The 25,139-nt window shown below is 32.9% G+C and overlaps 5 protein-coding genes across 8 annotated transcripts; all 5 read right to left on the bottom strand.

Moving 5' to 3' along the window:
- Positions 1 to 306: 306 nt before the first annotated feature.
- LOC101211357 (spermidine/putrescine-binding periplasmic protein 2) lies at positions 307 to 5,253 on the bottom strand. 3 transcript variants are annotated; one of them, XM_004145527.3, is made up of 7 exons: positions 4,781 to 5,251; positions 4,468 to 4,598; positions 3,215 to 3,463; positions 2,789 to 2,923; positions 2,392 to 2,574; positions 1,498 to 1,659; positions 307 to 902 (listed from the first exon to the last, which is right to left on the bottom strand). In XM_004145527.3, exons 1-7 carry the CDS (start codon positions 5,136 to 5,138, stop codon positions 471 to 473), a joined length of 1,650 nt encoding a protein of 549 aa, XP_004145575.3. In that variant the 5' UTR covers positions 5,139 to 5,251; the 3' UTR covers positions 307 to 470. The 3 variants fall into 3 exon arrangements, with proteins under 3 accessions (XP_004145575.3, XP_031740515.1, XP_031740514.1); XM_031884655.1 differs by having other exon boundaries at positions 4,791 to 4,929; XM_031884654.1 differs by lacking the exon at positions 2,789 to 2,923 and having other exon boundaries at positions 4,781 to 5,253.
- Positions 5,254 to 8,710: 3,457 nt separating this feature from the next.
- LOC116403506 lies at positions 8,711 to 9,757 on the bottom strand. The gene is made up of 3 exons (XM_031884706.1): positions 9,571 to 9,757; positions 9,338 to 9,433; positions 8,711 to 9,240 (listed from the first exon to the last, which is right to left on the bottom strand). The coding sequence occupies exons 1-3, from the start codon at positions 9,721 to 9,723 to the stop codon at positions 9,175 to 9,177; spliced, it is 315 nt and encodes a 104-aa protein (XP_031740566.1). The 5' UTR covers positions 9,724 to 9,757; the 3' UTR covers positions 8,711 to 9,174.
- Positions 9,758 to 9,784: 27 nt separating this feature from the next.
- Positions 9,785 to 10,620, bottom strand: LOC116403444. Its single transcript, XM_031884593.1, has 3 exons — positions 10,339 to 10,620; positions 10,145 to 10,252; positions 9,785 to 10,027 (listed from the first exon to the last, which is right to left on the bottom strand). The coding sequence occupies exons 1-3, from the start codon at positions 10,594 to 10,596 to the stop codon at positions 9,785 to 9,787; spliced, it is 609 nt and encodes a 202-aa protein (XP_031740453.1). The 5' UTR covers positions 10,597 to 10,620.
- Positions 10,621 to 10,643: 23 nt separating this feature from the next.
- On the bottom strand, positions 10,644 to 11,533 carry LOC116403443. Its single transcript, XM_031884592.1, has 3 exons — positions 10,969 to 11,533; positions 10,736 to 10,881; positions 10,644 to 10,650 (listed from the first exon to the last, which is right to left on the bottom strand). Exons 1-3 carry the CDS (start codon positions 11,374 to 11,376, stop codon positions 10,644 to 10,646), a joined length of 561 nt encoding a protein of 186 aa, XP_031740452.1. The 5' UTR covers positions 11,377 to 11,533.
- Positions 11,534 to 14,493: 2,960 nt separating this feature from the next.
- On the bottom strand, positions 14,494 to 18,419 carry LOC101211108 (SH3 domain-containing protein 1). 2 transcript variants are annotated; one of them, XM_004145526.3, is made up of 10 exons: positions 17,928 to 18,412; positions 17,669 to 17,782; positions 17,375 to 17,444; positions 17,098 to 17,246; positions 16,500 to 16,601; positions 16,221 to 16,421; positions 16,033 to 16,095; positions 15,645 to 15,830; positions 15,251 to 15,325; positions 14,494 to 14,903 (listed from the first exon to the last, which is right to left on the bottom strand). In XM_004145526.3, exons 1-10 carry the CDS (start codon positions 17,985 to 17,987, stop codon positions 14,775 to 14,777), a joined length of 1,149 nt encoding a protein of 382 aa, XP_004145574.1. In that variant the 5' UTR covers positions 17,988 to 18,412; the 3' UTR covers positions 14,494 to 14,774. The 2 variants fall into 2 exon arrangements, 1 of the variants encoding a protein (XP_004145574.1); XR_004216346.1 differs by having other exon boundaries at positions 14,871 to 14,903; positions 15,251 to 15,337; positions 17,928 to 18,419.
- Between the last annotated feature and the right edge of the window lie 6,720 nt (positions 18,420 to 25,139).

Below are 25,139 nucleotides of genomic sequence, written 5' to 3'. Positions count from 1 at the left end.
TAAACATATAGCAAAATGCTTTCAGATTTGTAATTTTTTTAAAATTATTGTTATACACATGATTATTATCTCTAATATTGCTATCCATTATGATTAATGGTAAGAAATTACAAAAAATAAACAATTTCTAAAATCCAATGGTAGAAAGAAATCGATAGTTGCAAATATAACAATTAGATTTAAAATAATTAAATGTATAACATTTTTAAAAAGTTGCAAATATTGCAAAATCTGTTAAATTCTACCAACCATAAGGGTTTATCAACAATAAAAGTCTATCAATAATAGACTTTGCTATATTTGCACTTTTTTTAAAAAAATGTTGCTATATATTTAATTATTATTTCTAAAATTGCTACCCAAAAAGAAAAACGACGTCAAAACAACTACAACACTTAGACTTATTACAAGGAGAACTTAGGATCTCTTAGTACAACAAAAGAAAAAAAACCACTTGGTTGCCTAAGTTTTCAACTACTGATTTTAGTTGAGTTTTTTAAGCTGATCTGTGAAACAAATCTTACAAGGGATGAGACAGCTTGATGAACTCTGTCCATCAAACGATGCTCGGGCTTCTGCATATTTGCAGCTAACCATCGGTAATCTGCCAAAGTAGAGTCTGATAAGGGCTGGAGGAACTCACATTTCTCTAAAATGTCAGAAGGGGGTACTCCGCCGATGAGATTCGTATCTAACTTTGGTTTACCTTCAAACAGTTCTTTAGGAACAACCACAGGACCTTCTATGGCAGCGGGCGAGGCACCGGGGACTACCTCCTGCTTGAAAGGCAGTGCTCTAGCAGTTTGCAAGCAAAATTCTATCCATTGGTGGAACAATGGGGAAGGTCCTCTAACTCTTCCACCTATTGGCTCTGTCTCGATTCTGGAGGTGGCAGGAATTGCCTGCAAAAGACAAACATATTTGATAATTGGCACCATTACTCAACCTCAAATTTTGAATGATGAAAATGAGAGTTGTGACGGCACCCACCATGTAGGTGGCACGAACATACATACACCGAAAACTGATCAGATTAATCGAATTGAGGTTGGTTGGTCTGTTTGGTGTGGCCATCAGGAAAAAAAAAATTTGGCTAGTTCGAAGAAAAGTGAAAAACCTGACACAAAAATTTGAAAACGCTAGCCCCCTCATTCACCCACATCTCTTTCTCCAACAATACATACCTCCAGGGACCTCTCCTCACCTCTCTCTGCCCCTCGCCCTCTCGTTCTTTCCAGCACTGCCAAAGTTCTTTTTTGAAAAAAGTAAACCAACTCAATGGTCGCCAGTGAGTTAGCTGCCACATACAGCAGCCTGCAGTAGGTATCAGTGCCAGTTTTTTTTCCAAAACTGACACCAACCGATGTACACTCCAACAATCAAGTAGGATTGTCGATTTCTTTCTAAACCTAGTTTCAGCGTTAGAGTGGTGTTTGAGTTTGAATTATGTTTTAAGGATCCTTAATGTAAAGAGGACATGGGTTAATTGGAATATACCCATAAATCAGCCCATAAGCTTGATCCAGACTTGGGAACAACCACTGCAATATTTGACATGCGTTTAACAACCGGAAGAACATCGCTACTCCATCCAACAGCTACCCACACATCCCCAACTGCAAATGCTTTCAGATAGTGTGCACTATCGAACAAACGTACCTATAAGATGAGAATATAAATGTACAAGTGTACAACAATGGACAAAATTGTAATGGTTATCAATATCAGGTGAAATGAGAATTTAAACCCCATCATTTTCCAAATCACTACCGCTTCAGATTTTGAAAGGATTCCTCACAAAATCTTTGTTTTCTGTTTTTGAAAATTGAGAATACAATTTTTTTAATATGATTTTCACCCATCTTAAATTTTTAGCCAAAATCCAAAAACTAGAGTTTGAAAATTAGGCAACAAAACAAAGAAATTCATTGATCAGACGTGTTCATAAGCAAAATTTTTAAAAACCAAATGTTTATCAAACGAGACCACAAGAATGATTTTCTTTCAACTCTAGATGGCTTGAATTTTTTGTAATTTTCCTTCCGTTAAGTTCCTCCCTTTTTGGTAATATTTCTCAAAATGAAATATTTGTTATCATAATAAATTAAATAACACCGGTAAGCTAAGAGTTAAGCCAGAGCCAGGGATTCCCTATAATTTGGAGCTAATGAGAATCATTGCAATGGAATCTTTCAGCAGGGGGAAAATATCACCAACTAAAATATAAAGAACTGATTTTAAAGTTCTGAAGGGAAAATCAAATTCCACAACTTTTCCATGACAAGATAGAGAGAGACGGAGTTCTATTTTGCAAGTAATAGTCTGAAAAAAAAATATATTACTAAATTCATCAACTTTGTCATCTGATTGGAATAAGATTTATCTGCTGACCTGTTTTGCAAGCAAAGTTAGATTTTGATGTATGGCATCTCGGCCACCAGGAATTTGTGAGCTTATGTTTTCTGTGTTATAAGATGCACCCATGTACTTAAGAACAGCACCAATTACTTCTCTAGGTGAATCAACCATTGAAATCCTTCCTCGAAGTTCAGGGCACCATAAATCTGACCAGTCCTGCAGCAGCAGTACTGATGAACCTAAGAATACTAGAGGAAGCAAATTGCTCTTTAGATGGAAAAGAACGACTTTAATTTCTAGAACAAATTGAGATGGAAAATGTAATACTCTTTTGTTAGCCAAGAACACGAAATACAAACACAGAGAAAATGGAACTCCTTAACAGAAACAGTCATGGAGGACAAAAGTTATCTACTCTCATAGTTAGTACCTCCATGGGGGCCAAGTTGTTCTTCCGAAATTTAACTTTATTGTATGCTATAACCATGCATCCCCATCTATATGGAGCAGACCATATTTTACCTTCAGGATCTATTTCACCCTCAGAGTTTCTGCGTAGAAGTACCTGCAACATTGTTAGTGAAAATAAAATATGCATGTAGTAATATTCTGAAATTGAGGGGAATATTTTGTTCGGTTTTGTATGACAGGTATGGCTAAGAGATTAGTTGAGGGCACACAAACTACCATATAGAGATTTGATTTCTTTTTATTGACTGAACACTTTGTGCTTCTCTCTATATCAATGGAACATTGTGTTTTCTTCTTTAAAAAAATACATGCAACGTCATATGTATTTATTTCAGCACAATCAACGTAATTCACAACTCCACAAAAAGACCATTTGCATTATTACCTTCCATTTAGTGCTTAAATTATTATACCAGTCTTGGTCTTCCACATCTTGAATAGGTTCGATAAGAGCCTTCTTAATTGCAAAGTTGAGCCAAGAATCACCGATACTAACAACATCAGCAACCATGATGGAAGAAGGCTTAACCTTGCTTTTACCAACAGGAACAGATAATTCAGAAAAAATACTCTCAAGACTTCCATTGAACTTCACAGTGAATTTTAATCTCTTCCCTTGTGATTGAATAAACTCCTACATGAGAAAACCAATGAGAAATTGTCCCAACTCTGACCAACATTCTCAAAACATTAGGAAAATTAACTGCAAAATAATTTTTTAAATAGATTTTCATTCTAAAAGGTTATAACCTTGGACTTCATTATAAATAATTTGATGCATTGATTGGAAACAATTCAAAAAGAGCCTAATAATAAGATGTTAGGTACTAGATATTTAATATGGTGTTAATAGTTAAGGGGTATAAGAGTAATTAGATCAAAAGGTAGTTACTGAATAGAGGTGGTCACTAATGTTGTTATAAATTAGAGGGAGGGAGGGGGTAAAGCTGGGTCACATTGTAGAGTGATCTAGGGCTTGAGAGAGTACCCTCGTGAGGGAGGTTCCAAGTTCCTATATACTTGGGTTTATTTGTATTTCTTCATAGTTATATTTCAACACATTCAGATCGAGTTCTTGTTAGGAAGTATCCAAGCATAAGACTCCATATCCTTTTGATTAAGAGAAGAGTAACCAAAACGGGAAGATGGCTATATAGTTCAGACAATTCAGTCAAAATTCTCCTCCATCCATTATATCATGAGCTAGAAAAGGCAACCCATGTCAAAAACAACATCCTTCCAGATCAAAAGAAAGAATTCCTTTAGTTGATTCAAAGATGAGGATCAAGAGTGAGGCGGCCAAAGCAGATATGAACTGAAGAGTTTCTACACATGTTTTCAGGAGAGTGAGAAAATGAAGTGATTTTGGGAAATTCAATATGTTGGAGATATCACGAACAGAACCCAGATTCTACAGTTGTACTGTCCTTTGAGTTCTATAATATCTTGTAGTTGGAGATATTAAACATTTTCTACAACGAGCATTTTGATAATTCTAATTTTTGAATAGGTTATGTACCCAATTACCGTATCATTTTTTGCTTGTAATGCAAAAGTGAGGATGAGACAGAATTACACAAAAGAGGAATGACCGTCTAGCTAAGGAAAATTGCAAAAACTCCGGGAACTTAGACAGACCTTAATCCAAGAAGGAGGAATAGAGTCACGAAGAGCAACGACATTCAAAGGAACGGTCAAAGCAAACTTCTTAGATTTCCACTCTTCAAACGCTTCATCCATTTTCTTCTCCTCCACCTTCTCATCCCCACCTACAGAGCAGAAAATTATAGGTTCAAAAACAACAAGACCTAAGACAAGCAAAGCAGGACCAATAGTTATACGCAGAGCCCTCAAATCTAAATTCCGAACAATTACTTAAAATGCGATAAAGCCAAATCTGTAAATCGACGCTACCGAGGCAAGTAACAAGAGAAAAATGCAGGGGACTTACTAGGAACTACCTTCTCCTCTTCCAAGTTGTAATTATCTGACGCCAGAGAAGGAGGCAGCGGGGAAGAAGCCGCGAAGGATGATCGAGCTCCGATGCCGAAGCCAATACTGAAACTGAGAAAAAGGACCGCCGATGCGGCGAGGCGAAGTGGCGGGGTGTGGGGAATTATTGGGAACTTAGCTTGACCGGATGGCTCATCCTCTGGCGAATGCATCTGAGTTAAGGAGGAGCAACAGCGGAAAATGGTGGTGTAGTTGGAAGAGGAAGAAGAAAGGGAAGGGATAGAGGATGAAGGATTTGAGCGGCGACATGGGAGTGGGAGAGAAAGGGATGTGGCGGAGGGCAGCAATGCCGCCATTCAAACAGAGCTCGAGGTTGAGTCTCCAGGGTCTAACGTGTGGTTTACTCACCAATTCACGACTTACTTATTAGTATCAATTGAATCTCTTTATCGCCATCGCCATGGAACTCAAATCTCCTCTCAATTAAATAATTAATTATGGGTTTTCTGTTTCTTGAAACCCAACAGATTTACGGGGAATTGACAAAAAAAAAAAAAAAAGGCAAAAAATGGGATAGATAAAGATTTTTAGGATTGATGGTAAAAAATTTGACATATAGGACAAATTGGAGGTGAAACGACGAAAATACCCTCGTTTAATTTCAATTCACATTTGCTCTTCTCTTCTTTTCCAACCTCTCTCTCTTCAATGTCATTCACCTTAAGGAAAAAAACAGAATTTCGAAGCCAACCTTCTTCTCCTCTCCTCATAGATTACGTAAAGGGAAAAAAGAAAAAGAAAAATCATTCTGTTGCAGTCTCATAGATTACGTAAAGAAAAAAGAAAAACTCATTTGTTGCATTGCTCCTTCTCATAGATTATGTAAAGGAAAAAGAAAAAAGAAAAACTCATTTGTAATTCTTCTCCTCTCTCAAAAGTTTGTCAACTTTCCGCTTTACTCCGATGTCGTTCATCATCTACTCCGGCGATCATCTCACGAATTGTGGTTTGTTTTAATTTTTTTTAAAATCCGAATCTGAATTGTGTTGTGTTATATGTATATATATTTGCATCTTAAATGTATAAATCAAATATTATTTTTTATTGTTTCAAGTTGATTTAGGGTTGATTTAAGGTTGTTTTAGAGATGTTTCAAAGGATGTTAGCAATTTAACATTATTATTATTTTATCTCGCAAACATCTGGTAGACATCTCGCAAACATCTCGCAGACATCTCGCAGGTTCTTAAATTGAAATGTTTAATCTGAAATGAATTGATTTAGGGTGACTTTTAAATATTGTTTTTTGTATCTCGCAATATCCTAAACATTTTGTAGCTGTCAATATCGTAAACATGTAGGGTGTCATGCACGTTTTATTTAGTATTTACCTACTGTTTTTTAATAAACTTTGTTTATGTGATATGTCAAACTCTAACTTCAAATCATTTTTTGCAGCAATTGAAAAGTATAAGGTGGTTTAAGGATGTCACATGTTCCCATGTTAGTGCGTTACGGTGGTACGTGGGATGAGAGGCGAAGAAAATACGAAGGAGGCATGTTAAAAGGCATCGTTGTCAGTAAAGAAATAACACATAAAGATTTACAGGCAGAATTATATGACCTTGCAGAAGTTGACCCTTCAAAGTTCGACGTAATGATAAGATGCATATATGAGATAAAAGTGGAACACGAAGCTCCTCCATTTGAGTTAAGCAATGACCGTGATTTGAAGTTTTATCTTCTTAGTGAAAATCCATTAGAGCCTAAAAGTAATCAAAGCAAAAACGTGTTAAGCAAAGATTACAATTCAGTATCTGGCAGCAACCAAGCTCATTACTTAAACCCTCATCCTCCAATTGTAATGGATACATTAAATGAGAATAAAGTTCATGTTCGTGAAGTTGAAGTTGGCTTGTGTGATAACGTGATAGGGACCACTTCGGCTATATGGGAATCATATGAGTTATATGATTCGAAAGATGAGACTTTTACATGGGAGCCAGTAGAGATGAATAGTGAATCATTTGACATCCCACAACATAGAGATGGTCCTACAAAAGATTGCAAAGGAAAATCTAAAGTTCGTTACAGCTCTTCTAGCCAAAAGTTGAAGACAGACATGAATGATTGGTCCGAAGAAAGCTCTACAAGTGAGGAGTTTGATGTAGGACAAATATTTTTTTCCAAAAAAGATTTGTCAATGAGATTAAGTGTCTTGGCGATGAAAAAAATTTTCAGTTTGTAGTAAAAAAGTCTACAAAAGAGGTTCTCTTTGTTAGATGCATTGACAACAAGTGTGGTTGGAGACTGCGAGCGATGAGATTGAAGGATTCAAATATATTTAAGATTAAAAAGTATGTCAAAGTTCATTCGTGTTCTCTTGACGTTTTGAATCGTGACCATAGGCAAGCAAAATCTTGGGTTGTTGGAGAATTAATAAAGTCAAAGTTCAAGGGAGTCGATCGTCTATACAAACCACGTGATATCATAGAAGACATGAGGCAAGACTATGGCATAAATATGAGTTATGAAAAAGCATGGCGCGCTAGAGAAAATGCGTATGAACGAGTGCGTGGGTGTCCTGAAGAGTCATATAATCTATTGCTTAGATATGGTGAAGCTCTCAAACTTGCAAATGTAGGTACAATATTTCACATGGAACTTGAAGATGATCGTTTCTTCAAATATCTTTTTATGGCTTTTGGTCCATGTGTTCGAGGATTCTTAAACTGCATTAGACCGATTATAGTCATGGATGGAACATTCCTTAAGAACAAATATCGGGGTCAGTTGATAGTTGCTGTTTGCTTGGATGGTAACAATCAAATTTATCCTCTTGCCTTTGGAGTGGTGGACAGAGAAACAGATGCTTCAATACAGTGGTTCTTAGAGAAATTGAAAGTTGCAATAGGAGAGGTGCCTAATCTAGGCTTCGTGACAGATCGAAAAACATGTTTTTCTAAGTGTATTGCATCGATTTTTCCCTCCGCATTCCATGGACTTTGTGTGCAACACTTGACTCAAAAATTGAATGATAAATACAAGAATGACACTATAGCTACTTTGTTTTACAATGCATCTAGAACATATCGTGAATCAACGTTCTCAGAAGCGTGGAGAAGTATTCTCTAGACCACTCTTGTATCATGGTAAGCTTACATCCCCCACATTTTATCATATCATAACCTGTTAATGTATGCAACAACCAAGTCCAATACTTTACCACCGTCATATAGAGGAGGCTCTTGCTGAGATAACAAGAACAGACCAAACGTGATCAATTTTAAATGAAAGGCTCAAATAAATGGACAGATACCAGTTCTCAGAAGGATGAAATGTTAATGCACAGAGCTATCAGCAACCTTGGTCGTATCACTACTTTTTGGTGGTTCAATAACACGAAGTGGAGATACATTCTCTCCCAAAATATCCCTAACATGTCGTTTAATTGATTTTGGAAGTTTAATTGATTTTGCACAGGGCTAACAGCAACCTTCTGGAAGTTTAATTGATTTTGATGCAGAACCTGAACTCATTGCTTCTGCAGTTCCGCAGCCACCACAAAGTTCTACTCTACCACCGGTAACACATCAAGAATGTCTATATTCATACATCATAAATCCAAAAATGTTTCTAAGACACCTGCCAAAAACAATTAGCATTCAAAGAGGTGAAATTTTCATACAGTGTGGGATAAATTGGTCTTCCTAATTCTAAGAGCATGAGAATGTTGCTCTCACCTGCATTGTTGTACATTATATAAAAGTTCTGCACACTTTACAATTTTCCAAGAGAATGAAATAAAAATTTCATACCATAAAACAAAAATGGTATTCATTCCATTATATAAAACTATTTATGTACATAGTTTGGAACATATACAATTCCTTCAAAAGTTGGAACTAAAAGTCAATATATGGGATTGTTGGTCCATAATTGAAATGCCAATTGTTTTCTAAAATATGACATGTTTTCTTGACATAATGTAGCTACATCTAAACCAAAAGCTTCATATTCGAAATACTTAATTGTAAATACACCACAATCACTATTGTTGCGTTGAAGTGGAATGGAGTCGACAATGACAAGTGGCCAAGGTTCCTTGTGTGTTGATGATCCGCCTCTCCTAACAAAGAATCCAGTAGTATCGAGCAAATTTGGCATCATCTCTTGAATTGGCACTAATATGCTTCTCATATCTTCGACACTCGTAAGCGACGGAAGCGAATCCCATACCTTAACTTGACAACGTACCAAGTCCAAGCATAATAGAATCCAATGATTGCCATGGATATTGAATGGAGAGTAAATGTAATCATCATTCACCCAAGGATCTTGAAAGTCTTGTTTTGATCCGACAACATAGTCAACCAACCGATACTCCTCCTTCTAGTGAAATGGTCGATTCCCTTTAATACATTCTTGGTATTCAGGCCACTTCGCAACTAATAGTCGCTGGAAGGAAAAAAACACACATGCATGTATACAATAAGACAATAAGACAAATATCAAAAGCAAATTCAGTACATAAAGTATGGTTGCGAGTACAAACCATGAAGAGTGTGTCTACAGTTGTGAAGTTTTGAGCAGAAGGTATCATGGCTGTCTTAATGTTGAAGCGAATGAGAAGAAAGAGTGCATCCAAATGCTAATAGAAACAAAATAAAACATTTAATTCGGTTATGCGATCAAACCAACTTCTTGAAGGTACTATTTTTAGTTAACAAACATGGTTTTACTAAGTGCTCTAAAACTGTAAATAAGAAATAATAAGAAAAGTCTAACCTCATCCGCCAACCACCGACGACACATGAAAAAGTCTCTGAAAAATTCCTTCGATTTTTTCCCGTGAAAAGTTTCACGCACCTCATCTTTCGTACGCTTGTTTGTGATCCAAGCTCTGAGTCGATCTAAATGGGCGTCAGGTATTTTGTGCATAGGATCATAGACGGATGGTTGAGACTGAGAGGTGGTGGTGTTGATTTTGTAGACCGTTTAACTAAAGCTGTGAAGGGGTTGACAAGTATACACTTGCATGCTTGCTACGTGTGGGCCGAACATGTGGTCGTTTAGTGGATAATGGTTTTATTTCCATGACGTCTGAATCAAAATAAGTAAGACTTTTTACTCCAATTTCCTCGTTGAAATCGTCAACGACGTCTATTGGCTCCTCCAAATCAATATGAACCTTCTTATCCAACTCGTCCATTGTGTCATCCTCTGTGCGGTTTGCTTCGACACCCTATGGAAGGTCAAAATGCATTACTAAGGATAAAGCATTAGTAAGGATGATTTTCACCCCACTACACAACTTTGATTCCTAACCTTTTTTGAAGTTCAACGTGTTTCACCCCATCACTTGTGTCATCCTCCTTGGCATCCTCAACCAAGAAGGTGTACCGGGTGTGTCAACATCTTCGGTCTGGGCATCATGACCTTCAACTCCCGTGCAGTCTCCTTCTTCACCCTTTGGAAATGTCAAAATGTATTGGTAAGAACACTTTGAAAATGTACACAAACTTTGAAAATGTTAAACAAACTTTGATTCCTAACCTTTTTTTGAACTTCAAGGTGTTTCAATATAGTCGACAGCATTGATTTTAGGCTTCCACGTTCATTCTCGAGAACCGCTACTCGATATTTGAGTTTTCGAACAACTTCTTTCATCTTAGACTTCCACTTCTTCTTTTTCTTACTCTTTTTGCAGTCATTGTCATCATTACTAGCTTCTCCTGGTCGTTTTGAATCACCATTCTTCTCAGAAACGGTGTTATATGGATGGGATTTCTCAACAAGTTCCCCTGAAGACATTCTTAGATGCTCCTCCTCTTAAGGCGTAATCTCAGTTACCACGTTAATTAAGAACTACAAAGTGGAAATGTAGTTAGTTAGTCAAAACATAAAGGAACAAAGTCATGCATTCGGTAAGTTACTGTTTGTTGATACTTACCATTGGTGAGTCAAACACCTGCTCTGTAGGACATGAGACTTCGGCGATAGTTCGCACACCCACCTCAGCATTCGTGGTATTGCATCGTTGCTTACTTTATGTACACCACATTCAGTGATGGTTGGTATAGACTCATATGCCCAAACCTATTCCATGTTCGACAAAACAAGTTTAGCAAGTGTCCCAAGATATATGTATATATAAATATGTGCATAGGAAGTAAAGTAACATACCTGTAACGCCTGCGGAAATCCCATGACAGTATATTTTGTCTTAGTTGATTTATTCTTTCCCTTGGCATGTTGCATGTCCAAGGCTCGTTTTAAGGCAGAAAGTGTACGTCCAAAAACCAACCCTCCCCAATTGTAATTGTTAAATGTGGTCCAATCATCTGCAATCCTAAATAAAGTTCGGTCCACTTTCGTCCGCCTATCTTTTCCTAACAATGACAGCTCTATAAAGTACACTAGAGCTAATTTAACTATGTCATCGTCATCGTCATCCCCCTCGTATTCCACAAATGTGTCCTCTAAGTCACTTATATAAATACACTTTTTTTGTTCGAAGAACTTCTCCAACAACCTACTATTCCCAACCAATTCAATAGGCTCTGGTTGAGAACTCCATAGACCCGTCATCATATTAAATTCTCTCCTACCAAAACTGCACACAACTTCCCCTATCTTGAAACTGATATGATCAACCCTTTCATCTTCCACCTCCCTTAACAATAAGTAGTGGATGAGCGGCCCATTAAAGACTATATTAAGATCCAAAAAGTGGCCGAACTTTGTATTTCTAAATAAGGTTAATTGATCCTGGTTTCAATTTAGCCTTTATTTTACGTACTGTTTTCTAAATGAGATAAACTGCTTACTATAGACTGAAAATGATGAGCAGGGTCAATCTTGTACATGGACCGTTAGTTGATGTCGAAGCCATACTGAAACCTGCATAAAAAAAAAACTAATTAAATATAATTGCATAAGAGACTTACTAAACATGGATGCACTAGCATCTTCATACTTCTACTGAAATTTTGGAAGGTGCGAGATAGGTGCTGATAGGTGCGAGATGATGGAAAAATTGAAGGCAAAGTTCCTAAGTCTAATAAAATTGCTAACCCTAAAGCCTTAACACCTAGTAGACTAGCTAAACATGCATTCTAAACGGTTTAGGAAGGTTAACACTCTCATCTTGGGACTTCTACTCAAATTTTGGAAGGTGCGAGATAGGTGCTGATAGGTGCGAGATGGAAAAATTCAAGGCTATTACTTGCTAAGTCTAATAAAATTGCTAACCCTAAACCCTTAAAACCCAGTAAACTAGTTAAACATGCATTCTAAACAATTTAGGAAGGGTAATACTCTCATCTTGGGACTTCTACTCAAATTTTGGTCAAAGGCCAATAAACCAAATTAGATTACTAAACCAAATTGCTTGCACTGCTAAACATATATTGTAACACTTTTACTAAAATGATTAATAGTAGGAGGAAAGTCTACATGTATGTTTAGGAACAAAACTAATTGAATCATTTGTCTTCAAATTTTCTCTAACATATGAATCTTAAATAAATTGGTTTGACATAGGACGAATTAATATGGGGAGCTTCTTGGTTATACAAGGCAATAAAGATTGTATTCTATTGGAACTACATCACTAAAAACATTAACAAAGTAGAGAACAACAATGCAGCTTATGATAATGTCTTTCAACATTGTTGTACTGGTAGCTTTGCAGAGTTTAGATGGGATACCAAATATGTTGGAATTCAAGTTCTAAACTCCAAGGTATGGTTTTTCTATTATTACAGTACATTGCAAAGGAAATGGTTTTTCTTCCTAAAAACAGAATGGCTCCCACGGTTCTCTATGTCTGTGTGCATACGACATGCATTTCTTCTCTACAAATTTAATGATATATCTAAAATGTGCCCAAAACAAAAAACTCAGATCTCAACAGACAACTTAAACAAACAAGATGGATACTGTAATAATAGATAAACATATCTTCAACAGACTAACTTTAAAAAAAAAAAACTGAGATTTTATTACTCACTTGACTTCAAAGATGATGGATACGACACTGCCAATGTAGAGGAGTGGATAAGAAATGGAGAGGTCCGGTGAAAACAAAGCTGAAATCGAAATGGATGGAAGTGGAGAAGCGTTCACCGGAGTTGAAGTCGAAACTAAAACAGAGACCCGTGCAGAAGAAATGGAAACGTTCGGTGAAAAAGTTGAAATCGGAAAATATAGTGGAGAGTCGTGGAGAAGAAATGGATGGAAGTGGAGAAGAAATGGACAGAAGAGAAAAACGTTCACCGGAGGCGGGAGAGAGTTGAAGGGGGTAACTGCAGAGGCAGGAGAGTTCAAATGCGGGAGGTTTACGTTTTTTTTCTTTTGAACGGCCTTCTCTGTCTCTGGGTTGAAGAAAAGGAAAAAGAAGAAAAGAGGAATGAAATTAAATGAGGGTATTTTCGTCATTTCACCTCCAATTTGTCCTAAATGTCAACTTTTTTACAATTAATCCTAAAAGTCTTTATCTACCCCATTTTTGGCCTATTTTTTGTCAATTCTCCAAAAATTAGCCTAAATTATAAAATGCTCCACAACTTTCAAAATCGAAAAACTTTATGCTTCAATTCATTTTTGTTAGTAACTAAAATTTAAAACCATAACTTTAACCTAAAATTTTAGGTGGTGAGAAAATGGTGTAATTTTAGATTATTGAGAGCATATTTTAACTTCTTCTAAGCCCAGGGGTATTTATGAACCTTTTTCATAGTTCTAAACATAAAATGCAATCTTTTCAATTGTTCTAAATAAAAATGCAACTATCTTCATTCAACACTAATGGTAATAAATTTTTGGACTCATTTTAAAAGTTTAAATGCATGTTTTAAACTTTTGAAAGTTTAGAGATACTTTTTACGCGAACTCTAAAAGATATATATATATATATATATATATATATATTAAGTTCATAAACTCTAAATCGCTTGATTTTTTTAAAAAAATTAAGTACAACGTGAGGGTGGAGGGATTTGAACTCAAGACCTTCCAATTAACCTAAGCTCAAGTTGACAAAATATATGTGTGATGTAGTTGAGTTTAGAGTGATTTTGATAAAAATTGCTTGGTGTAATAAACCTATGTATTTCAAAAACCAAGTTAAAATTTGACAACAAAAGAATAGATTTTTAAAACTTTGTTTTATTATTTTAGAAGTTGGGCTCGAAATGCAACTCACCTATTCTACTTGAGATCAATGAAAATAAGCTTAGCTTTCACTAACAAAAACATAAAAATAAATTAATTATCAAACAAGATACAAATGACAATGAAACAAAACCTAAACTCTTCATCTTGTGTCCAATAAATTTTTTAAGTTCAAATTTTGTAATCAACGGTTACTAAATTTTCAAAAGAAAAATTCTCAAATTCCAAAACCTTTTGCATATATATATATGTATATGTGTAGACACACATACAATACAATACTAAAATAGTAACAAATGCCAAAAACGTAACATGATTTTTCATTCCAAAACCCAAATGTTTGCACAAATTGTAATCCTAAAACAAATAATAAATAAAAATAGAACTATATATATGCACACAACTAATCAATCATTTGATAGAATTGAAAATTTATCCTATTTTATAAATATTTTGGTTGGAGAACCCTATAAAAAAGGAAAGATAAAGAAAAATTAAGAATGGGATAGTGACTTAGCCCTGCCATAACATACCTGAGGATTACACCAACTACAATTTCAAAACGAATATTAATATTATCAACCAAATAAATAACAATAATAAATTTTGGAATAATACAAACTAAATTCAAAATCTCTAATACAGACACAGACTGAATAATAATTACAAATCATTTACTTTTTACTCAACAAAAAAAAAACAAATCCTCTTCTGCACAAAGAAAAAATATCAAAGACTTGGTATTCAACATCATAAATATCACAAACGAACATTGGCAGCACCACATGATAGAAAATGCAATAATCATGCAGATTTTATGGGGATTTAGAGTCAGATAAAGATCGAGAAGTCGCCAATATGTTTTCTTGCTTCTCGACATATGCAGATGGAAACCAACCTGTTTTTCCTTTGCATTCTCCCTCGGACCATCCATTAGGCCACACCTGATAAAACATCTTCATGAACCATTTCCAAAAGGATGCATATATAATAAGTTGAATCGTTTTGTTCATTATTTGTTTTAAGTTTTAACATGTATGCATCTCGTTGTGCACCTAGAACATGTATGGAAGTGATTTTAAAATAGTTAAACAAGCCTTTGTCACGTTCAAAACCACCTTGAAACACAATTTTAAACATAAAAAAAAGTTTTGAATGATTAAAAACATGTTTGTTAAGAGTGATTTTAGCTATCTTAGAAACAATCGCAAACATACACTTAAGTGACAGCATTTTGTTGGTTATCATATTGATAATTAGGTGATGCTTTTTTCCTTATGATTAGAAATACCTGACGAAGCACAACATAATCGTCAATGGATAAACTTAACTCGCCTTCTGCCTGAGCATCAAATGGGTGAATAACCTACAAGAAGAACTAAGTTTTATTATAAACTAGAAGTAACGTGACTACAGAACGCAAAATCTAAAAATATTCAACAAGGTCCAAAACATCAGCAGCGAGGCGAAACACATCACATCGTTATCTTATTATGCAAACAAAAAGTTATGAACATACAGATGATCCCAAGATTTAAAGGACTTACGACATTACACGACAGTGAAATAATGCCAAATATTCTCACACGTCATCATTATTAATTCATGGATCTGAATTTTAATTCCTCCAGTTATTTAGGATAGAATGCTGTACGAACAAGACCCCAAAAAAGTTGAGATCTTACTTTTGCAATAATGTAGTCCTTATTTTCATCTAGAGGGCCACGCGCATCAGACTTCTTTGACGTCGTCTTTTTGTACTCAGATGGTTGATCGTTTTCCTCTCCATTTCTAATTGTGGGTACTGTATTTGTGTCCGTCGCAAGGGCCACGGTTGACAAAGACCCATCTGATTGCGCCAGCTGAATCAACTGGCCTCCAATGATAAACAATGGAAGAAACTATGGAGTCATAACCTTTCTCACATAAACCGAAAATAATAAAACACAGTAAGCAATAAGCATAAAAAATATCCTGTCAGAATGCAAAACAAATGTATGAAGAGCAAAGGTAGTATTTTCACTAAGAGTATCCGCATAGGCTCAAAGCCATTGAGCAATGTATGTAACCAACCTCATAATTCAGCATTTCTAAATTAGTAAGGGCATGTTGGTGGTAAGATCTCTCAGCGTCCACCTACAAAATGAATTTACCCACAGAATACTTTTAAGTACATTTCTCAAAGAATTCTTGTAAAGATAAATAATCCAAACAATGAAATAGCATGAAAGTTGGTCAAAGAGTACAAACTATAGCAATACCATAGTACGAAGTCTTTCATAAGTTACTTGTTGCTGTTGCGCCTCAACCGATTGCATAGCAGTGGTTGCTTCTTTACCCAGTGCCATCATTGTAGACTTAAGTTCAGTTAATCTTGCTTCTGCATTTTCAAGCCTTGTGGCACTCTCAGCCGAAATAGAAGAATCTCTTGACTTAGCTCGGCGTCTCAAAACTTCAGCTGCCTGAAGAGAATGTATTTTGTTCACTACTAAATCCTTAGCAACCATACATTTAAATTTGTACTTCAGATCAAGTATTACCTGGATTTCCACTTCTTGTCGCAGTTTATCATAACGGTGTGTTAGATGACGGGCATCCTCCAAAGGTGCCCCTGTTATTTGCGCACGTAGAGGATCACATACCTGAGGTTTATACCTGCATCACAATTAGAAGCATAACAAAGAAAATAGAAAAAGCGTACAATTTTAATATTTTTGCATTATAAGTTAAGAATTATATTAGTGTTCCTCAGAAAATTTCAGCACCAATCACTTCTAAAGAATCCCAAAGAACATCAATACCGACCACTTCAATGAACTTTGTAGTTAAAGAAAATATAAACGGCTTACAGAAACAATGTGTTTCTTTCCCCCTTTTCATGAGTTTCAGATTTTTTCAGCTTAGACAAAGTTCATTGATTCTGATTTGTCAAGATGAGCACGCACAAGTAGAAGTAAAAACAAACAAACAATACAATTACTCTTTCATATATAAATAAACCAAATAGAAAAATTATGCATACAAACACTTGAATCTATGAACATATGACTCGCAGAAATACAAAACAACATTCGTGTAGAGATAATAAAATAAGCAGGATGTATGAAGGCGATAAAGCACAAGGCTTTTCTCAATTACCTGATCTCCCAGGATTCCAAGTAAAGATTCCTTCTTGTCTTCAATTGAACTATGCGACGTACTGAAATTAAGAACAGCCGTTGCAAGGGCCGGACAGCTATTCTGATTATTGGCTCCATATTTGCTACAGTCATCAGCTAACCTCCTCACTGGATATTTGGAAATGTTTGAGTGCATACATAAAGCGAATACATCTTCAATATTCAATACCAGGAAAAGAAAAATGTATAGCCAAATAAAAGACATCAAATGGGAAAAAGAGAAACAAAATCCTTACCGATAGCCATTTGCTTTGTACTCAAAGAAATAAAACCTTCAATACCTCGAACGAGATTCTTCTGAAAATGCTGCAGAAGGCAATCGTTTCATTTTTGTCAATAATTGGTTAGAAACTTAGAATATATTAACTAACGTCTGCTTTAATAATATCATTGAAAACAAAACTATATCGATAGAACTCGTAATTCACACTTCACAGTCCATATCAAATTGAATCCTGGAATCACATTATCTCAAATTCGTAAATAAAGACCGGGAAGAAAAGAAAAGAAAAACTCCACCGGGACTTTACCTTAGCTGTCCTGGTAGAATTGTAAAGATTATGAAGCTGCTGATGGCACTGGATTTCAGCTTCATCAGCCAATAATGGTTCCGTACCGAAATGCCCTAATTTTATCATCAAGGCCTACAAACACAACGAACATAAGTCGACCAAAACAAAAGGAAAAACACTCCACTAACAAAGAGAACAAGAATCACAAAAGCAGTACAGAATTCATGACAAAAAGAAACAAAATCAAGAAAACGACGAGAATGAAAACGACAGTAACCTGTTGCTGCTTCGCAACCTGCTCCCTGAACTTGCTGGCTTGCTTCCGAATAGCCTCCATAAAAGAAAAACTACTAAAAACAAACGCGATTCCACCGGATCAAAACATACTCGATTCTCACAGCAGATCAGATATCGCTCTGATCAGAAGAACTTGATCATAGAGACAAAAGAATGTTTCTGATACCAAAAAAAAAACGCGTAAAACGAAGCAGAGGAGAGTGAAGTGAATCTTGAAGCAGCAATTACGAAGAAGAAGAAGGCGAAGAGGATGATGATGGAATCGAATTTAGGTGAATTTGTTATGGAATAATTGATGATGGGTAATGAATGATTGAAGGAACAGAGAATAGAGGAAGGAGATAAAAAAAGTTGGAAGTTGAAGGTGAAAACGAAGAAATAGTGGAAAAGGCCACCGACTTTTTACGACCAAAATTGCTTTTCCGACGGCCAAAAAGCGCTTACTACTCGCACGTGACTCTCATTCGGACGTTGCTAACCTCTTAACGCTGATGGGTGTTTTCTTAAATATCAATATACCAAAATTTACGTACAAAAGTTGAAGTTTTTTGTTGTATCAACTAAAACCGATACCTCTTATTTTTTAAAACATACGGAGGATATCAAGTTAAAAGTTTATTCTTAACCATTTTTACAAGTGTATTTAAGTAAAACATAATCAAATATTTTAATAACTTATTAAACGCTATATTAAATAAGCTAACATAAATTTATACCACTTTTATGATATGATTCGTGTTTCTTTAATGATTTAAAGTATCGTTCAAGTTGGGTTGATTTTAAATATATAGATTTAGTTATTAAAAACATTTTGTGGAGTTCTTGATCCTCCAACTTTAAAATTTTACATTTTTTTTCAGTTCATAAGTTTAGAAATTGCATTGGATGACAAATTTTTTTAGAAAAAACTAGTTCGTAATACATCTTTCTTACATATTGTAAATTTGGCAAACGATAATCTGTTTTTAAATTTGTTATTTTTGCAATTTTAAAAATGTAAGTGATATGAGTTCTATTATCATAAATTTTGTTGTTATTTTTGCAAATTTCCAAAAAAAAAACATTAAGAAAGAATATGATTTTTAGATTTATTTTTTTTAATTTAAGATGACATATAATTATTTAAAATAAAAGTATAAAGTCATTTGAGTGACGTTTAAACTTACTTTAAAAATACATGTCTAGAAATGTACATTTTGAAAAATCATAAACCTTATATATCTATTTTTATAACCACAAAGAGTAAAAAAAAAGATATGTTTATGTAATTAGGATAAACAAATATATTTTCGAACTAAAAGGATAAATATTTTGGATTATTTAAAAAGTAAAAAAGTTGATAAACTATTTTTACTCCGTCCACCAAAATCATTAAAGACAAAATTCATTACACTTGATTAAATATTTTATTTTTTAACCAATTTTCTTAATTTTTGGAATAAAAAATATGGACTAATAAGTGATTTTTTTATTAAAAAAAAAAGTAAATAAAAGAAAAAAGGACCAATAAATTAAATTTGACGTGAAAATATTAAATGTTTTCCTCGGTCGGCCGGCAAACTCATTCAAAATTATTTATTTATTTATTACTATTAATAATAGTTTTGTCTTTTCCTTTTCCTTTTCCTTATTTTTTAAGCCAAGTTTGTATTTTTTAGTTCCATCAAATATTAGAAAAATTGCATCTAATAACAAAAATATTTAGAAAAAAAAAAAGTCTATAATACATATTTTTTTATATATTATGAATATGACAAAATTAGTGATAATTATAAGGTTATCGATTTTTAGATTTACTATTTTTGCAATTTAAAAAATGTAATGACATGAGTGTTATGGTCATAATTTTTTTTATTATTTAGATCATAATTTTTTTTATTATTTTTGCAAGAACTTCGTGATAATACTGTGTGTTTGATTTTTTATTTTTTAAAACAAATTTTTTAATGATTAAATATATAAGTACATATGTACACACTGAGATAAGTTTTCAAAAAATATATTTTTCTAATTGATGAGACTTTTAAAATAGATTTAAAACATCAATGAGATATTGTAAATGATGATTGGAAAATGGAAGGATGTGGTTCACATTGATAAATTTAGCTAAACCAAGGCATGTAAAAGGTGAGTCCAAAGTGAGTTGTTTTTAACACTTCACCATATCTAGTGTTATAGAGTTTCTCAATTACAGATATGCGTTTCTTCATTTGACATTGTTATAATATGTTACGACCAACTTGTTATTTGATTCTAATAGTTTTTTCGACAAGTGCATGCTAATTAGAATTGAAAATTGTGTTAACCTTACGGAGCAATCAACATTAAATATTAATATAAAGGTTATGTCTTAGTTGTTACATAACTTAATTTTTTTACATATTTCAAAATTAATTAAGAAATGATTACAAAATTCAAATTACGTATACCAATTAAATTAAGTTAAAAGAAATAATTATTTCATTCATATTCCAACAAACCACACTAACTATATACACACACAAAAACAAAAATTGTTAGAGAAAATATATCAATCATGAAGCTATAATTTATTGCCATTATTATTTAAAGGGTTATTACAAATTGTTTAACATTTTCTTTTACAAAGTTGTTTAAGGAAATTATTATTAAATAAAATGAAGTTTGCATACATTGTTTATATAAATATACATATATATGTGTGTAAATAAATTGCGTATATAAAATTTAGATTAAACTATTAAAATAAATAGGTAAGAATCAATTTTTTTTTTTAAGAAAAAAACATAATAAAAATTAAGTTCAAAACTCAACAATTAAAAGTGGAATATTTTTTCAACACTTTTAAAGTCTCAAAAACCAGATGTAAAGTAGAGACTCAAAGGGCACATATAAATTATATATTTTTTGAAAATGATTTTCTGCAGAAAGAAAGTGGTTTCCTAATTAAAAAAATGCACACAATAAAAAAATATAGAAGAAAAAAGAAAAAAGAAAAAAAGAAAAAAAGAAAAGTAATGATGAGTGGGTGTTGTGGTTTTGGTGTTTATTTATTATTAGTTTGCTTTTGTTTTTGATGATGTAACCATTGACCAATTTGTGAGGTTAGACCTCATGGCTTTTTTCCCCAAACAAAACGAATAATTATTCTCAATTAAACTACTTCCTCTTTCCCTAATTTCTAATATATCTTCCACCTTTACCCTCTCTTTTATTTCATTTTCAATATTAATTATTATTATTATTTGAATTCTTTTAGAAAAATAACACACAAACTATTTACTTCACAAAAACTCATACATTTAATTTTGCCATTATTATTATTTTTTTTAATATATAATACTTACAAGCGTTTTAGATAGCATCAATCCTTTTAAAGCCAACTTCAACCAAATAGCAAGAAACTCTAAATTTCTTTTTTTTTTTAAAGGAAGGCATGCAACAATTTGTGATTCAACAACTAAATAAATTGTAAAAATATTTAATGAGGTGTAAACACACCCAAATTCTTTCTCATTTAAGTTCTTTCACATATAATCTTCTCCCTAAATGTTTATAACATAACTTGACGATAAAACCCGAAACATAATGTTTTCAAGAAAAACATAATTCTTTCACACAGTGAAAAAAATTATATTTATAGCTAAATTTTGGTGTAAGTTGTTATCATCTTAATAGTAAACGGTTCAAACGTATCATAAGAGGTATACATAGTTGTAAATGTAATATATATATATAACAATCACAAATTGTCATGACAATCATAACCAGTGACGAATTCATGAATTTTATTTAGGGGCACTAGACACTCTATATAGTAAACACACTAAAAAAATGTTAAAAAAATATTTTGATTTTTCACTAATGCTCCAATAATTTTCACTACATTTGTAGCAGTAAAGAAAAATCGACAATTTTTACGTGATTTTTTGTAATGTAAATATGTGAATTTAAAATTTGCATAAAATAAATAAATAAATAAACAATAATATATTTTTCATGGAATGGAATATCGTTGAGAGAGAGTGAAAGTTTGAATCACCGACTTTTGCATTTTTTAAAATTCTTTTGTTAGATGAGGGTCAGGAAAAAAGTTAAGGTTTTATCTTATATAGTGTTTTTTTTCTCTTTTTAAAAAAATTATCTCCCTTTTAAGAAATCAAAATAATCTTTCTTTTAGGAAATCATTGAAATTTAAGAAAAATTGGAGAAAGAAAATTATTTATATTTGAAAAAAATAAAATGATTGATGTTTTGAATAAAAATTAGCATGAGAATTATTGATATTTGAAAAAGAAAATTATTGATATTTGTAATAAAATCTATGTTGTGACCAAACAAATTTGATATTTGAGGAAAGGAAACCGATTGATATTTGAAATAAAAGTTATTTTGTAAAAATAATTGTAAGAACAATATTGAACCCATAACCAAAAAAAATTGTGCAAGGACACAACCACTACAACAGAAGTCGAATTTAGGTAAAATAAAACTAAAACTAATATATTATGATCTAAAATTTCAAAATTAATATTAAAATACAAAACTGATAATACAAATACGTGTTTGATCATAATCAAACCCACTAGAAGCAACGAATATGATTGAATGTATAATCTATAAATCGAAATTCCCTCAAAGAAATGTAATATGCTTTAAATGGAATATTGAAAAATATGGAATCTACTTTAACACAATTTCTTGTACTATGTAAACCGACCTCTTAAATTAGACTGTCCCCCACCCTAAAATATACATATTTACAATTTCAACTAATTTCATTTAAAAGTTATAGTTTTTTTTTTAAAAAAAAAAGTTCAATATGAATAAGCTATTGATATTTAAAGTTACGTTTAGGTTATGTAGGCTAAACTAAGTTCAACACTTATGGAAATTGATTAGACTATTTACAAGTTATGACAAAATTGTATGCAATTTTTTTCAGTCTTTATACCTCAAATCATTCTCTATCATATTTAAAATGTTGGCACAACTTTGAAGCATAGACCCATTCCACACGAAAATGGGCTCATTTTCCCCTAAATAGTTTGAAAGGCAACCATAGTAGATTTAAAAACTCCTTTACCTTCTTCATTTATTTAAAAAGTAACACAAATTTAAATTCGTAATATTACCATTAAACTTTTGAATATAATTGGAAATGAACAAAAACCGACCAAAAGAGCGATGGAATGAAGTAATGGTTTGACCAAATTTGGGGCCTGAGGGGCCAACATCCTTCAATTATTAGCTGCCTTCTATCTGCCAATCTTTCTTTTCCTTTGAATTCTTTCTTAATATCATTTCCCCTTTACTCAATAAATCTTAAATTTATTCCATACTACTATTACTTTACATACATTTTTTCCTTGCTCTTTAATTTTTCTTACCATTTTTACTATAAATTTTAAAAACTTGTTCAAATATTATTAGGTTTAGAAAAATATCTTCACTTTTCCTATAACTTATAAATACTTTAATTTATTTTTTAAAGTAAGATTATTTATTTTTTTATTTTTATTTTTTTCTATCAACTATATTTATATATAATTATATATACACACCAAAATGTAAAACCACAGACAACACCCTTCAGAAAAGTAAAACCTAAAATAAAATCAGACACTTTTGCTTTCTAGAATAATCTTTCTTTCAATTTGGCAAAATCATTTTTAATTTTAAACTTTCAAACAATAGCAATTCAATCCTCAGTCTACTTTCAATTTGGCAACATTCTACACTCAATATTTCAATATTTCAAGGTTTAGGAACTAAAAGTATTATTTAATATAATATATACAGAGTACCTGTCACAACATGATCATATATTTTATATCAGAAGGTTGGGGTTTCAAATCTCAACCTATGTGAACATAAAAAAAAGTGTATGTGCATATCTATATTATATACACACATCAAATATGATGTGTCAAATGGAAGACTCTTCTTATATTAACTTTACTTACACTAATTGTGACATAATTCTACTTATCAAATTCATTATTTAACTCATCAATTGGACCCATATGATAAAGTGATCATCACTTAAAGATAAGGACCAAAAAAACAAATTCCCCACTAATAAAAATTAAAGCCCTTGTTGTAATATGACCAATTGCATAGGACATTAAACTTGCGATGAGAAATTACGTAGAGCACATTGTTTTCACCAAGCTTGTTGGTTGAGAAAGACAGCACAGGCAGACAGCTAAATGTGGCCCAAATTTTCACATGTTCATGTACTATTAAAGAAAGTTCCTTCAATACCCAAAGCTCTACTATAAAACCACTCAAATAAAACTTCACCTTCTTAAGTAGACTTCATAAAGAAAAAGGGAAAAAAAATCTTCTTCTTCTCAAAGCCTTCTCTTCCCATCATCCATTAATGTCTGTTTCCACCCAACTTCTAGAGCTTGGAAGGCTTGAGAAGAAGGGAAAAAAGAGGATCAAAAGAGAAAGTTTAAAGAGAGAAAACAATGGCTATTATTCATACAAGGATGTGAGTGACAATGAAGAGCATGGAGAGAGTAAGGGAAGAAGAAGAAGAAAAAGAAGAAAGAAGGGTCAATTTGGGACTACAAGAGATGTTCTTCACATGAATTTTTGGTATTTTACTTCAACAATCAGTCATATACTAAGGAAGGCAAAAGCCTTTTATAATGAGTGTTGCTGTGATGCCTTTGAAGATGAGAGGATGAAGAAGAATGAAGTGATTTCTATTGATCCTTATTTCTCAATGCCTGTTTTGCCTTATACTACTATGGCTAATTGTATGTAAAATGATATAAAGGCATAAGAATGAGTGATTTAACTACTAGTAAGTAGTAAGTGTGTTTGTAATTGAACCAACTTATTTGCGTGTCTATGCTTAGAACAATATTTGGGGTCCATTTTGGAACTCTTTTGAAACAAAAGGAAGAGCCTTTTTCCTTTTGTTTTCAACATTGTTTGTAAGAATTATGATTTGGTGGCTAGTAATAAGTTAATAAGTTCTAAAAATTATTATGTGCTAGAATTTTTTGTTTATAAGCTTGTGATTTTGGATGTCTAGAAGAGATGATAACAAAAAAAAGAACATATATTTAGGGGTATTTGAATTGACTTTCTACGAGAATGTTTGAGGCACTAACTATACTAAAGACTATAAATTTTCAATTAGCTATTGTCAATACTATTTTAAAACCTTATTTGCTACAACTTTTACTGTTTTTCA

Source organism: Cucumis sativus, chromosome 4, assembly GCF_000004075.3.
Source record: "Cucumis sativus cultivar 9930 chromosome 4, Cucumber_9930_V3, whole genome shotgun sequence".
Lineage (NCBI taxonomy): Eukaryota > Viridiplantae > Streptophyta > Magnoliopsida > Cucurbitales > Cucurbitaceae > Cucumis > Cucumis sativus.
This window is presented reverse-complemented; position numbering and strand designations above follow the sequence as displayed.

Bases quoted from the DNA above. Each gene is read 5' to 3' on its own strand.
- LOC101211357 (XM_004145527.3), bottom strand. From the start codon at position 5,138: ATGGCGGCATTGCTGCCCTCCGCCACATCCCTTTCTCTCCCACTCCCA. The intron at 3,464-4,467 runs GTCTGTCTAAGT...TTTCTCATGTAG, and splicing joins TTCCTCCTTCTTGGATTAAG to GAGTTTATTCAATCACAAGG. The intron at 1,660-2,391 runs GTCAGCAGATAA...CTCATCTTATAG, and splicing joins TAACTTTGCTTGCAAAACAG to GTACGTTTGTTCGATAGTGC.
- LOC116403506 (XM_031884706.1), bottom strand. From the start codon at position 9,723: ATGCACAAAATACCTGACGCCCATTTAGATCGACTCAGAGCTTGGATC. The intron at 9,434-9,570 runs GTTAGACTTTTC...TGTTTCTATTAG, and splicing joins GTCGGTGGTTGGCGGATGAG to CATTTGGATGCACTCTTTCT. The intron at 9,241-9,337 runs GTTTGTACTCGC...TTTTCCTTCCAG, and splicing joins CTGTAGACACACTCTTCATG to CGACTATTAGTTGCGAAGTG.
- LOC116403444 (XM_031884593.1), bottom strand. From the start codon at position 10,596: ATGTCTTCAGGGGAACTTGTTGAGAAATCCCATCCATATAACACCGTT. The intron at 10,253-10,338 runs GTTAGGAATCAA...ACATTTCCAAAG, and splicing joins ACCTTGAAGTTCAAAAAAAG to GGTGAAGAAGGAGACTGCAC. The intron at 10,028-10,144 runs GTGATGGGGTGA...GACCTTCCATAG, and splicing joins TGCCAAGGAGGATGACACAA to GGTGTCGAAGCAAACCGCAC.
- LOC116403443 (XM_031884592.1), bottom strand. From the start codon at position 11,376: ATGATGACGGGTCTATGGAGTTCTCAACCAGAGCCTATTGAATTGGTT. The intron at 10,882-10,968 runs GTATGTTACTTT...AACATGGAATAG, and splicing joins GATTTCCGCAGGCGTTACAG to GTTTGGGCATATGAGTCTAT.
- LOC101211108 (XM_004145526.3), bottom strand. From the start codon at position 17,987: ATGGAGGCTATTCGGAAGCAAGCCAGCAAGTTCAGGGAGCAGGTTGCG. The intron at 17,445-17,668 runs GTAAAGTCCCGG...TGCCTTCTGCAG, and splicing joins ATTCTACCAGGACAGCTAAG to CATTTTCAGAAGAATCTCGT. The intron at 15,326-15,644 runs GTAAGATCTCAA...TTCTTCTTGTAG, and splicing joins AGGACTACATTATTGCAAAA to GTTATTCACCCATTTGATGC.